Raw genomic sequence first — 14,135 nt, 5'->3', positions numbered from 1 at the left:
TTCTCCCGGAACCTCTTCGCTCGGGGAGGAAGTTTCCGGGGGGGAACTCTAGTCTCGAAGGACCCAGGGCTGCTGGGGGACGTTTCACCTGAAGGACTGCCTCGTTTCAACAAGAACTTTATGGCTCCCGGAAGTGCCTCCTCCCGGGCCCTTTCCCAGCCTCACGCCCGTGGGCTGCGGTTGGAGCGATGGCGGCGGCAGCCGCTGGGCCTGGCCGGGGGTCCGGACCTGGGGACTCTCCGGAGGGGCCCGACGCAGAGGCCCCGGAGCGCCGGCGGAAGGCGCACGGGATGCTAAAGCTTTACTATGGTCTCTCTGAGGGGGAGGCGGCGGGACGCCCCTCGGGGTCGGACCCCCTGGACCCGACGGATCTCAACGGGGCGCACTTCGACCCGGAAGTGTATCTGGACAAGGTGTGTGTTTGTGTGGTGGGGGGAGCCAGCTTCCCGATGCCTTGCACCTTCAGATCGCGCCTTCGACGTTGTTGCGGGGTGAAGGAAGCGGGGGTTCATAAAAAGACGACGCCCATCGGGCAGGAAGCAGGGGCAGAGCTGACGTCGAGGGGGGCACGGGCAGATATGGACTGGCCCCAAGTGATGGGGAGTCCAGAGGTGTCCGGGACTGACGTTGTGACAGGTCCCGGGTAGGGGGGCGTGGCCCGGTCGCTGACGGGCTTAGGTCTGGGCCTTGGCTGAGTCTGAGCATTTCCAATGCTGACAAATCCCAAGTAGGATCGAATCCAGTAACTCCTGACCTGTGCCACTTCTAGGCTCTACGTCTAGGATTCTGGACAGGGGTGGGATGGGGGTTTTCTTGCACTGAAAGCTTGAGGGACCTGAGTGCCCCCTGACCTGAACGCTAACAACCCGATTTACTCCAGCTGCGTAGAGAGTGCCCCCTGGCCCAGCTGATGGACAGTGAAACAGACATGGTGCGGCAGATCCGGGCTCTAGACAGCGACATGCAGACCCTGGTCTATGAGAACTACAACAAGTTCATCTCCGCCACAGGTGATGCCCACTGGGACGGACCCTTCGCAGTCCCGCTGACCTGTTCTTTCCGGGGAAACCAGCAGGGGCTTCAGGGGGACAAGCCCCAGATTCTAGTCCGTGCCTGACACTAATCCGCTCTCGCCTCCCTCTCAGAGCTTTTGTGGTCAAATGATGATGGAGGTGCTAGCTGCTCTCGGAGTGTTGTTCTGAGGGTGGAAGGAGAGAAAACAATGACATTTTAAACCGAAATGGATTTATCTTAACCACTTAGGATCAGTGACACTAAAGATATCTCAGTAAGGTTTACTTTCTCTCATTAGTGGTAGCTTTCTTCTCTCCTTCAGGTCTATCATGAGGGTGGCCTTGTCTCTGTCTTTGTCTCTGGCTCTCTCCCTCCCTCCCTTCCTCCCTTACTCTAGTTACCCCCCCCCCCATTTTTAATTAAGCAAAGAGACAGAAAATATATGACATTGGGGCACCTGGTGGCTCAGTTGGTTAAGGTTCTGACTTCGGCTCAGGTCGTGATCTCATGGTTTGTGGGTTCGAGCCCCACGTCAGGCTCTGCTGACAGCTAGCTCAGAGCCTGGGGCCTGTTTTCAGATTCTGTGTCTCCTTCTCTCTCTGACCCTCCCCTGCTCATACTGTCTCTCTCTCTTTCAAAAAATAAAACAATAAAACACCAAAAAAAATTTATGACATTAAGGGACACAAGGTTCATGTAAAGGTTTTCTTTTCTTTCTTTTTTATTTTTTCCCTCCTGCCTCCTTTATTCTCTGTCCAGGACAGCGCTAGACAATGTTTAGCCATCATCCACACTAACTTCTGTCTTATGTCCGTGAAATGCACTACTCAAGAGTTTTGTGATAATTTTGGACCCACGTGTACTTAGTCCTAGAGGCAGATCCTGGGGGTCCACCTGTGGTCCGTGAGCATGTTGCATGAACCTCTGTGAGAGGTCCCCAGCGACGTCTCTTACTCTACCAAGTGTCACAGTGCCGGGGGTAGTAACATAGTTATTGTTCTTTTATTGGATTAGAAGCAGGTTCAATGAATAGGCATCCCCAATATTTGCTAATACCAACGTCAGCCAGCAAGAAATCCAATTCCTGTACTAAGAAATTTCTCACAGGAATTTTGCAAACATTACATTTTCCATTTCTTGGAATTTGTATACTTTTGACATTTAGCTCTTGCTTAATAGGATGGTTTGTTATTTTATCTGTTTCCTAAGAAAGGGAGAAAAGTATAATTTGAGTGTTGGAATCAGGGGTTCTAAAGCTACAGATACTGTAACGTTTTATATCCATTCAAGAAATATTCATTGAATGCCCCTTCCTTCCTTCCTTCCTTCCTTCTTTTCTTCCTGTCTTTCAGTCCACCTGGCTTTTTTTGCCAAGAGCTGCTCTCTGCATTTTGGGGATACAGCAATGAAGCAGCTAGATCAGGTTCCTTCCCGGAGCCCACCTTCTAGTTGGGGAGACAGACGATAAATGAATGCACAAATAAAGCTGGTAGTAAGTACTAGGAGAAGGAAATCGAGTAGGGAGAAAAGGGTAAGGTACGTTGGGGTCTGCCTTTAGCTAGGGTCAGGATGAGAACGCACCTCTTCGAGGCGGTGACGTTTGAGCAGGGCTTTGGTGAGAAAGAACCAGCCATTGTTGGGGAGGAAACAGTGGGGGCAAAGGCTCTGGAGAGAGGGGCATGTCGGGTGTATTCAGAGTGCAGCGGGGAGTTTAGGGGGCAGGCAAGGAGGGAGAGTGGCAGGTGAGGTAGATGGTTAGTGGTCACCAGATCTCGTAGGGACGTAGAAGTGGCTCTGGGGATGCAGTGAGAAATATGGGGTGACCTGACTGTTGTTTTAAAAGGACCCCTCTGTCCACTTTGTGGTGAAAGAACTATAGGGAGGCGAGGGTGGCAAGACACGCCTTTGGAGGCTATGGAGCAGCCCGGGCAAGGTGCTCATGGCAGGGGCCAGGGTGGCAGCAGCGGAAAAGCGGAATGAGTCAAGATGGTTTTTTTTAATTGGTTAGGCGAGGCGTCTGGGGTTCAGAGAAGTCTGGAACTCGAGGGACATGGAATAAGGTGAGACCTCGTAGGGAGAAGAGAAGACCTCTAAGGACCGGGCCCTGCAGCAGCCTTTCATTCAGAAGTCGTGAAGAGACGGGAGATCTCACGGCGGAAGCAAACATTTGGGGAGATTTGAGGACAGTCAGGAGCAGGGATGTCGAATAAAGAAAGCATTCCAAGAAATGAAATGGATAAGCTTGGGCGAAACGTCAGCGAGGGGAGTGCCCCTCGGTGGTGCAAGAGCCCAGGGGAGCTGCGGGAGCAAAGCCCCCGGGAAAGGGAGGGGGACAGAGCGCTGCCGGGTGGAGAGCTTGGCCTCAGCCCTGTGTCCGGAGCTCCTCTACTGTAGAAGGGAAAGCAGAGTGCGGGCGGGGCGGGCCAGGTGGGCAGACAGGGGGAGCGTAACCTCCCAGAGCATATGAAGGAATTTGCCTGCTCCACACTAAGCGCTAAGCCAAGCAAGGTGATTAGATACATGAGTCATGTGGTCGGTGTGGGTTTGAAAAGATCCCCTCCAGCTGCACTTGGAGGAATGGATTGGGGAGGAGACTGGAGGGAGGTCTTTTCACTAGTCCAAGCCAAGCATTCGGGGATCCTGCCCCGGGACGGCAGGGGTGGGGCTGGACAGTGATGCACAGGCTGGGAAGTGTTTGCAGCGATATTGACAGGACACGGTATTGAGGAGCTCTGGGTATAAGGAATGACGCCAAGGTTTCAGCTCGGCCCCTGCACGGTGGATCCGGTGCTCGGGAAACTACGAGAAGAGGGGCGCCTGGGTGGCTCAGTCGGTTAAGCGTCGACTTCGGCTCAGGTCACGATCTCGCAGTTCGTGGGTTCGAGCCCTGCGTCGGGCTCTGTGCTGACAGCTAGCTCGGAGCCTGGAGCCTGCTTCAGATTCTGTATCTCCCTCTCTCTCTGACACTCCCCTGCTCACACTGTGTCTCTCTCTCTCTCTCAAAAATAAATAAAACACTTACAAAAAAATTTTTAAAGAAAAAATAAATTACAAGAAGATCAGGTGTGGGAATAGGGACCAAATGAGCTAAGCTGGGGTTTTTTGTTTGTTGTTTTTAATTTCTGAAAGGGAGCGAGACGTGAAACGAACCTGGAGGATCCTGTGGCCCTTGTATCATGAAGGCCCTGGTAGATCATGAGGCGGCTTCTGGTCTTTATCGAAACTCTGGAGATCCGCGTCAGATGATAACGGCACCTCCACTCGGAAGGAACCGTGACAGATCTAGTCCAGCCCATCTCTTGTGTCCTCAGAGAACCTCCAAGGAGTGGCCTTCGGGCTCCCCCTGGAGGCGGGGAGCCTTCATCGAGGGGTGGGGGTCTCAGAACTCTGAGGCTAAGGGAGTTAGATTCTGAGGTGCTCGGAGCTGACAAGAAGGCAGATACATGTGTGGGTCTGGAGCCCAGAGGGCAGATCTTGGGCTAGAGGGATAAGCCTGGGAGTCTGCTGTGAAGAGGAGATTTTATTTATTTATTTATTTTTTAGATGTTTTTATTTATTTTTGAGAGAGAGAGAGGGAGGGAGGGAGAAAGAGAGACAGAGACAGAGAGAGAGAAATAAGGCATGAGTGGGGGAGGATCAGAGAGAGAGGGAGACACAGAATCCGAAATAGGCTCCGGGCTCTGAGCTGTCAGCACAGAGCCTGACGTGGGGCTCAAACCCAGGAAGCACAAGATCACGACCTGAGCCCAAGTCAGACGCTTCACTGACTGAGCCACCCAGGCGCCCCAAGAGGAGGTGATTTTATTTATTTTTGAGAGAAAGAGAAAGAGAGAGAGAGAGAATGTGAACATGGGATGGTCAGAGAGAGAGGAAAGAGGTGGTGATTTTAAAGGGAAGTGTGGGTGGGACTGCCCAGGGGCAGGACAGAACCTGAGAAGAGGAGGGAGCCCAGAACAGAGCCTTGAGGGCTGCCTGTTTGATGGCCATGGAGAAGGGGGTGAGCCTGCAGCAGAGACAGGAGTGGGCAGAGAGGGCGGGGGGTCAGCATGAATGTCCGTCCACTCAGCTGATTTCATTCATTTGTTCACTTCCTCCCAAGTATCGGGTTGCTTGTGTGCCCGGCACTCCTCTGGGCACAAGGCTAGAGCTGCAAACAAGACAGTTTCTCAGCCATCAAAGAACACGCGTTCTAGAGAAAGAGACAGATGGATGATATGGTGGTTTTACCTGTCAGGAGCTCTGGAGGAAGTGAAGCAGGGTGATGCGTCGAGAGTGGGTGGTGGGGAGGGAGAGGTTTGGAATGGGGTGGCAGAGAAAGGGTTTCGTGAGGAGGTGACAATTAAGGCGAATGTTCTGAGCGACCTCCCACAAGTGGAAGTGGGGAGGGGCTGGGGATTGAGTTCAGTCACCAATAGCTAATGCTTCGGTCAGTCCTGCCTCATTGGTCAGGCTTCCACACAACTCCAAAAGGAGAGGGCTTTCAGGTTGGTGAACGTGTGGGGGCATTGGGAGAGGGGCACAGCCAGCGGGTTATGGAAGCTGTCTGTCCCCCACATGTGTTGTCCTGTGCCTCTGCCATCTGGCTGCTTCTGAGTCAGATCCTTTTGTAGTCAACCAGTAATCCAATACGTATACTGTCTTTCCTGAATTCTGTGAGCTGCTGCAGCAAATTAATTGAACCTGCAGAGGGGTCATAGGTGGAGACCTCCAATTTATAGCCAGTTGGTCAGAAGTACCAGTGGCAACCTTGACTTTGGACTGACATCTTAGGTGGGAGTAGGGTGGTCTTGGGTGACTGAGCCTTAACTTGTGAGATCTGACACTAACTCCAGGCAAGGAGTTTCACAATGAAGTTAAATCGTGTCACAATGAAGTTAAAAGTTAAACACACATCTGGTGTTGCAGAATTGCTTGGTGTGTGGAAAACCCACACGTGTCAGATGTAAGGTAGGGTCGGGGAGTGAGAGTGGAGGAGACACACAAGAATGTCTTTTCCCTTCACAGACACCAAAAGCACAAGTAACTAAAGGGGGAAAAATAGGTAAATTGGACTTCATCAGAACTAGAGTTTTGTATTTTAAAGGACACTGTCGAGAAAGTTAAAGGACAAGTCACAGAATGGGAGGAAGTATATGTAAGTCATGTATCTAAAAGGAGTCTAATGTCCAGAATAGCTAAAGAACTTTTGCAACTCAGCACTAAAAAGACAACCCTACATAAAAATGGACAAAGGATTTGAATGGACCTTTCTCCAAAGAAGATACACAAGCGACCAACGAGCACGTGTAAAGATGCTCACCATCATTAGTTTTTGGGGAAATGCAAATCCAAACCACAGCGAGATACCACTGTACCCCCACTGGGGTTTCCAGCAAATGGAATCTAACAAATGGTGGAGAAGTGGAGGACTTGGAACTCTCATACCTCGCTGGCAGGAGTACAGAACGGTGCTCCTAAAAGTAGTTTGGCCATTCTCCAAAGAGCTAAGCACAGAATTAGCATATGTTCTAGCAACTCCACTCATAGGAATGGATATACTGAAGAGAACATGTTCACACAAAAACATGGACGTGAATGCTCATAGCAGCATTATTGATAAAACCCAGAAGAAGCAAGCCAGGGGCCACCAGTTGGTGGATGGAGCAACAAGCATGGGTCCGTACAGCGGAAGGTAATTCAGGCCTAAAAAGTATGACATACCGAGGTTATAGACTTTGGTTCTGGACTTCTTTCTTGTCCAGCAAGAGAGCGGACACAGGGTTAAAATACGAGAGAGGGTTAAAATACGAGAGAGGCTAATGTCTGGGAAGAGACAAGAGCCCCGAGTAGGGGTCCTTGCTCCATTTTTATTAGGATCAGAAGGCTTACAAGAGTGATCGATGTGCACAAAGAGACAAGAAACCGTGAACATTAACTCATGGGTGTGAGGGAAAGGGCGTTTTGAAGACATGCAGTGTTAGGGGTTTGGGTCAACACAAAACAAAATCCTGGCAAGGGGCAGATGGATATTAATGGCACGCATGAGGTGCCCTGTCTGTTTATCTTAGCTAGCTTAGGGGACAACACAGCATACTACCTCAGGGTCAACAAGGCACCTCTCTTTTGCTAATTGACTCTGTTCCGGGCAACTTCTGGGCAACTGCTGGGGTCTGTAGCCCTGTTTACCTGTTCACCTATTTTGGCCCTTCCTTCCCGTGAAAGAGCTTTCTGCTGTTGTACTAAGTTGGGGGGTGTTTCCACCTGAATACCTCATCTTACTTACCTCCTGTTGGTGCTTTCATCCTGAGGCTTCCTATTCCTATTATGCCTTGTTAACTCCTGAGTGCAAGCTCAGGGAATTCCCAAGCTTCCCACGTACTGATCCGTGCTGCAGTGCGGAGAACCTTGAAATCATGCTAAATACAAGAAGCCAAGCCCAGAAGGCTGCATACTGTATGATTCCATTTATGTTAAATGTACTGAACAGACAAATCCATATCATGGGTGGCAGGGACTGAGGCATGGGTGAAAACGGAGTGACTGCTAAGGGTTATAGGGCTTCTTCTTGGGGTGATGAATATTTTGGAAATAGATCGTGATATCGGTTGCACAGTCTTGTGAAGAGACCAAAACAATACTCAAAACCACTGAATTTTATAGTATGTTGATTATATCCCAGTTAAAAACAACAACAACAATAAACCCCAGCCAGGGATCGAGCCAGGTTTGGCCTGCGGGCTAAACGTTCCCAACCTCTGGCCTCCACAGGCCAGAGTTTGTGTAATAATGCATTTATGTTTCAAAATTGAAAAGGTCTCTCAAGGCCTGTGCAGTGAAAAGCGTCTTCCCATCCCTCTCTCCAGGCAAAGAGAAAGCAGTCTTTAACGGTAAACTTGACTGAAGATTCACAGACATACAGAAAAGTGCACAGGTCATCAGCAGACAGCTCCAGGAATTTCACAAACCAAACAGGTCTATGCAGTCAGCACGCAGGTCCCTACGCTGCAGGCTAGCCCCGCCCCCTCCAGCCTCCTGCCGGTTACCACCCACTCCTCTCCCAAGTTAGCATATTGGTGTCCAAACAGTTACCATTTGCCCAAGTGCCAGCCGCTTCTAGTAACAAGCTTGAAATAGTTCAGAGATAGTGTACTAGTTATTACTCAGTGGTGTGGAACTTTTTTGGTTTTTTTTGACATGGTAGAACTTTAATTTCCAATTTAGTGGATCTGGGCTTGTGTAGTCAGCAGCAATGACTCTAGGTTTTCTTTTACTCTTTTAATTTTTTTTAAGTGTTCATTTTTGAGAGAGGGAGAGAGAGCTTAAGCAGAGGAGGGGCAGAGAAAGAGGGAGACACAGAACCCGTAGCAGGCTCCAGGCTCTGAGCTGTCAGCACAGAGCCCGACACGGGGCTCCGATTCACAAATTGTGAGATCATGACCTGGTCTGAAGTTGGATGCTTCACCAACTGAGCCACCCAGGCACCCCAAAATTTCTAATCCATTGCTGGGTTCTGTTTGCTAATTTACCTATGCATCCCCATTTATTAATTTATCTGTGCATCTCTACTCATAAAAGACACAATTGCGCTATTTTCATCTTTGAGCTTTTTATGAACATTCTCCTATCAGTGTTAGGTTTGTTTCACAAATTAATGCGCAAGCTTTACTAATTTTCTAATTTTCTCTGCTCGGGCACTGCTTACACAGAGCGTTGGATGAACCGCCCTTCTGAGCTCTGGGAGCGGCCCCATGACGTCCCCTGGGCCTGGTGGGGAAGGAGACTTTTATTGACAACATTCTCTCTTCCCTCTGTTTATATTTTCTGTTCTTCTGGAAATCACTTAGGTAACTTCTGTTTTTGTAGCAAATTATTCATTTCATTCAGGTTTTCCATTTCTTTACGTGGAATTGAGCAAAGTTGTACCTTGTGATTATTTTAACTTGTGTATTTGTGATTATTTCACCTCTTATTTCTTATTGTGTTTTTTTCTCCTCTTTAAAAAATTAGGTTAACTGACATTTTATGTTTTATTTTTTATCCTTTTTTTTCAGTAATCCTGATCTTTTTTTTGGTTAAAGTTTATTTATATTAGAGAGAGAGAGAGAGAGAGAGAGAGCGCGAGCACACAGAGTCGGGGGCTGAGAGAGAGGGGAGAGAATCCCAAGCAGGCTCTGCTCTGTCAGCGAGGAGCCCGATGAGATCATGACCTGAGGCGAAGTTGGATGGGTAACCAACTGAGCCACCCAGGCACCCTGAGTGACTCATTAGTTTTTGATTTATTAGTTCTCCCATTTAAAAAAAGGTATTAATTACTCTTCTTAAGTATTATTTTCTTCTTTTAGCTTTACTAATTCCTTCTTTCTGCTTGCTTTTCATTTGTAGTGCTTTTTCTAACTTCTTGAGTTGAATATTCTTTTTTTTAAATTTTCCTTAATGTTTTATTTTTATTTTTGATACAGAGAGAGACAGAGCATGAGAGGGGGAGGGGCAGAGAGAGAAGGAGACACAGAACCGGAAGCAGGCTCCAGGCTCTGAGCTAGCTGTCAGCACAGAGCCTGATGCGGAGCTCGAACCCATGAATGTGAGATCTGACCTGAGCCAAAGTCGGAGGCTTAACCAACTGAACCACCCAGGTGCCCCTTGAGTTGAATATTCTAATTTATTAATGTATGGATTTAAAACTGATTTCCTCTGAAATTGCTCTAGAGAGCTATATCCTATAGGTTCTATAGGTTCTCATTGTTGTTGCAATTTATTTTTATTTCCCTTTTGACCCAATAACCAACTAAGAATAAAGTTTTCTTTTTTTTCTCCAAATGATGGGATCTTTTTGCTTTCTAGTTTTGTTATTAATTTCCAGCTTACCTGTATCGTGATCAGAAAATGCTAGTCTGTATAATTTCAATTTCATGTCCTTGTAAATTTATTGAGGTTTAAAAAAATTTAAAGTGGGGTGCCTGGGTGGCTTAGTCAGGTAAGCGTCTGACTTCGGCTCAGGTCATGATCTCACAATTTGTGAGCTCCAGCCCCATGTCGGGCTCTGTGCTGACAGCTCAGAGCCTGGAGCCTGCTTCCGATTCTGTGTCTCCCTCTCTCTCTGCCCCTCCCCTGCTCATGCTCTCTCTCTCTCTTTCTCAAAAAAAGTTTTTTTTTTTAAATATTTAAAAAGTATAAAATTTATTTATTTATTTTGAGAGAGAGAGCATGTGAGCAGGGGAGGGACAGAGAAAGAGAGAGAGAGAGAGAGAGAGAGAGAGAGAGAGAGAGAGAGAAAGAGAGAGAGAATCCCAAGCAGGCTCCACACTGTCAGTGAGGACCCCAACGTGAGGCTTGATCTCACAAACCATGAGATCAATACCTGAGCTGAAACCAAGAGTTGGATGCTTAACTGACTGAGCCAGGAGCCCCTGAGGTTGTTTAGACTTTTTTTTTTTAGGACCTAATATGTCGTAAAGTTTTGGTGTATTCGGTAGAACCTGAAAATAATTCAATATGAATAAGTAGTTCTTTAGATCTTCTGTAGCTTCCCTTGGCTTTTGTCCGCTTGATCTGTCACAGATCAACAGAGGTGAAGACCCCTTTGACAGATCCAGTTCTGCTTCATCCTCCTTGATTTTCTTTACGAATATATTTTTAAAGTAATCTCTGCACCCTCCATGGGACTCAAACTCACGACCCTGAGATCAAGAATTGCATGTTGGGGCGCCTGGGTGGCTCAGTTGGTTAAGCGTTTGATTTCAGCTCAGGTCATGATCTCGTGGTTCATGGGTTTGAGTTCCACGTCGGGCTCTGTGCTGACAGCTCAGAGCCTGGAGCCTGCTTCGGATTCTGTGTGTCCCTCTCTCTCTCTGCCCCTCCCTGACCTGTGCTCTGTCTCTCTCTCTCTCAAAATAAATAAACATTAAAAAAAAAAAGAATTTCATGTTGTACCATCTGAGCCAGGCACCACTCCTTTATGAATATTGATGATAAGTTCAAGAGTAGATAGAGTTAGGGAAATTATTTGGGAAATGTTGGCTGTAGCCAGACAAGAGACGATGGTGGCCTGGGGACAAACTATTGGAGGTGGAACTGACAGGACTCACTGTGGACTGAATGTGGGGTAAAGAAAAGGATAAAAAATGACTTTTTTTTTTTTTTTTTTTTTTGAGAGACAGAGAGAGACAGCATGAGCAGGGGAGGATCAAAGAGAGAGGGAGACACAGAATCTGAGGCAGGCTCCAGGCTCTGAGCTAGCTGTCAGCACAGAGCCTGATGCGGGGCTCGAACCCACGAAATGCGAGATCATGACCTGAGCCGCAGCCAGCACTTACCCGACTGAGCCACCCAGGCGCCCCAAAAAATGACTCTGAAAATAGCCAGGAGCCACGCTGGAAACACTCAGTGGAAGAGTCCTGTTCTGGACATGTCATCCTTGCGCAACCTGTTTGCCATCCACATCATGGTGTCAAGTGGGTTGTTAGGCAGGACTCTGGTTAGGACCGGAGACAGTCATGTCCAAGTCGCCACAGCTATGGGACTAGATGAGACCTCGCAGGGAGAGGAGATCAGAGGCATGGACTCTGCAGATTCGGAGGGAGCTGGTGTTTGATTGTATTTTGTTTGTGAACTGAAGCAGAGTCGCCAGTTGAGAGTGTAGGCACTTATTGGAGTTTTAAGGACTCAGGAGAATGTGTTACCTTAGAAAACAGGAAAGTAAAGGGTTCGGAAGGGTGGAGGGCTGAGTAAAGAGTCCCACTTTGGAACTTAAATTTAAAGGGAGGCCAGTTCAGGGCACCTGAGTGGCTCTGTCGGTTAAGGGTCTGATTCAATTTTGGCTCAGGTCACGATCTCACCATTCACAAGAGCCCCAAGCCTTGCTTTGTGCTCTGCACTGACTCTGCAGAGCCTGCTTGGGATTCATTCTCTCCCTCTCTCTCTCTCCCTCCCTCCCTCCCTCTCTCTCTCTCTCTCTCTCTCTCTCTCTCTCTCTCTCTCTCTCTGCCCCTCCCCTACTCACATTCATGCTCTCTCCCTGAGTGGCTCAGTGGGTTGAGCGGCTGGCTTCGGCTCAGGTCATGATCTCACGGTTCATGGGTTCAAGCCCTGCATCGGGCTTTGTGCTGACAGCTCAGAACCTGGAGCCTGTCTTTGGATTCTGTGTCTCCCTCTCTCTCTGACCCTCCCCTGCTCATGCTGTCTCTCTCTCTCTCTCTCTCTCTCAAAAATAAATAATAAACATAAAAAATACGTAGATATTAAAGAAAATAAAGGGAGGGGCACCTGGGTGTCTCAGTCGGTTAAGTATCCGACTTAGGCTCAGGTCATGATCTCACGGTTCGTGAGTTCGAGCCCTACATTGGGCTCCGTGCAGATGGCTCAGAGCCTTGACCCTCCTTTGGATTCTGTGTCTCCCTCTCTCTCTGCCCCTCCCCCCCCACACTCTCTCTTTCTCTCTCAAAAATAAATACTAAAAACATTTTTAAAAATAAAGGGAGGCCAGCTGGCATGATTTTGTGGCTGGCCCAGTTTTAGCTGTTCAGGCACATGGGACAGGTGACTATTTGGGCTCAATGTGCAGTAGGGTTTCACTAGCAAGTAATGGAAGGAGTGGACAAGAGAGGCAGGGGGGCTTGCAAACATGCGATGACACTGGTGGTGGGTCAGAGATCCTGGGGGAGGAGTAGGGAATTGCCACCGTGAGAGGTGTGATGAGTAGTGACCCTGTGCTAGGGGCATGGGTCCGGAGTTCCTGAAGAGCCAGAGGATTGTTAGAGTGGTAGACAGGGCGAATGATCCGAATTACAGAAGGTGGCGAGGCTTGAGGCTGAGACTGAGGGAGGCAGGGCTTGCTGAGGACCAGGAGAGGGTGGCAGGAGAGGGCAGGTGGGACTGAGGAGGTTGTGAACGGAGAGGCAGGAATGTCTGAAGCTTCATCCACACGGTTGGTCATGTCCACCAGGAGGTGACAGTGATCAGGAACTGAGAGGCGTGGCAAAGAGGACAGGAAAGACGGCAGCAAGAGGACGCAGTGTGATGGCTTGATCTTCAAAGAAGCTGAGGTCTTAATAAGGGAGGAATTGAAACTAACTAGCAAGGGGCCAGGCCTTGAGGCACTTGTTGTGTAAAGAAAAACTCTTAGGCAGGTGTCCCTTAAGAGAAAAGGGAAAGGACCCTTCAGAGAAGACAGGACATGTTCCATAAGGTAGAGTGAAACAGCTAGGGAAATCTGCAAAGGAGATATGGGTGAACAAATATTTCCGGTCTCCTCTGTGGCAGGCAGTGCACTGGGCACGGAGGGTGCCCCTCAGAAGAAGCAGACAGGTTCCTGCCATGCGCTCTGTGCCCTCTTTTGGCATCTTCTCAGCACGGGGACTGTGGCTCCTTGGGTTGTCTCTGCACCAGGGGATACAAGGGGTGCTCAGAAAATGTGGCCTTCCCTCCCTTTTATTGTGACTAAGCACCATGGCAGCCGTTTTTGCACTGACTCATCACTGTGACCCTTGAGGAGGTGGCTCAGGAGCATTTGGGAAGGAGGGTGGTGCAGGCACATGCATGCATGTGTGTGCATGTGTGCATTTGTGCTGTGTGTGGTGGGGGGAGCAGTTGGACTCTGTCACAAGCTGATGAGTGGTCTCCTCACCCCTCTCTCGCGCCCTCGCCCCGCCAGACACCATCCGGAAGATGAAGAATGACTTCCGGAAGATGGAGGACGAGATGGACCGGCTGGCCACCAATATGGCGGTCATCACAGACTTCAGCGCGCGCATCAGCGCCACCCTGCAGGACCGCCACGAGCGCATCACCAAGCTAGCAGGTGGGCCCTGCCCCCCGAGCGGGTGCCAGAGCGGCCCACCTGAGGCCCCGGGGCTGACACCACCTGTCCCCGTGCTTCAGGGGTCCACGCGCTGCTGCGGAAGCTGCAGTTCCTCTTCGAGCTGCCCTCGCGCCTCACCAAGTGCGTGGAGCTGGGCGCCTACGGGCAGGCGGTGCGCTACCAGGGCCGCGCGCGGGCCGTGCTGCAGCAGTACCAGCACCTGCCCTCCTTCCGCGCCATCCAGGATGACTGCCAGGTCATCACGGCTCGTCTGGCTCAGCAGCTGCGGCAGCAATTCAGGTGTGGCCCCGGGCCTTCCCCCCCCCCCCCCCCCCCCCCCCCCCCC

The 14,135-nt window shown here is 49.6% G+C and overlaps 1 protein-coding gene across 1 annotated transcript in view; it reads left to right on the top strand.

Moving 5' to 3' along the window:
- The first annotated feature begins 95 nt into the window (after nt 1-95).
- The window catches only part of VPS51 (VPS51 subunit of GARP complex), an 18,472-nt gene continuing 4,432 nt past the window's right edge, over nt 96-14,135 (top strand). Inside the window, exons 1-4 of the mRNA XM_029956443.1 lie at nt 96-413; nt 881-1,010; nt 13,643-13,789; nt 13,870-14,089. Coding sequence (XP_029812303.1) covers nt 189-413; nt 881-1,010; nt 13,643-13,789; nt 13,870-14,089 — 722 coding nt within the window. The 5' untranslated portion in view covers nt 96-188. The remainder of the gene's footprint in view (nt 414-880; nt 1,011-13,642; nt 13,790-13,869; nt 14,090-14,135) is intronic.

The sequence above is a fragment of the Suricata suricatta genome, chromosome 11, assembly GCF_006229205.1.
Source record: "Suricata suricatta isolate VVHF042 chromosome 11, meerkat_22Aug2017_6uvM2_HiC, whole genome shotgun sequence".
Classification (NCBI taxonomy): Eukaryota; Metazoa; Chordata; class Mammalia; order Carnivora; family Herpestidae; genus Suricata; species Suricata suricatta.
This window is presented reverse-complemented; position numbering and strand designations above follow the sequence as displayed.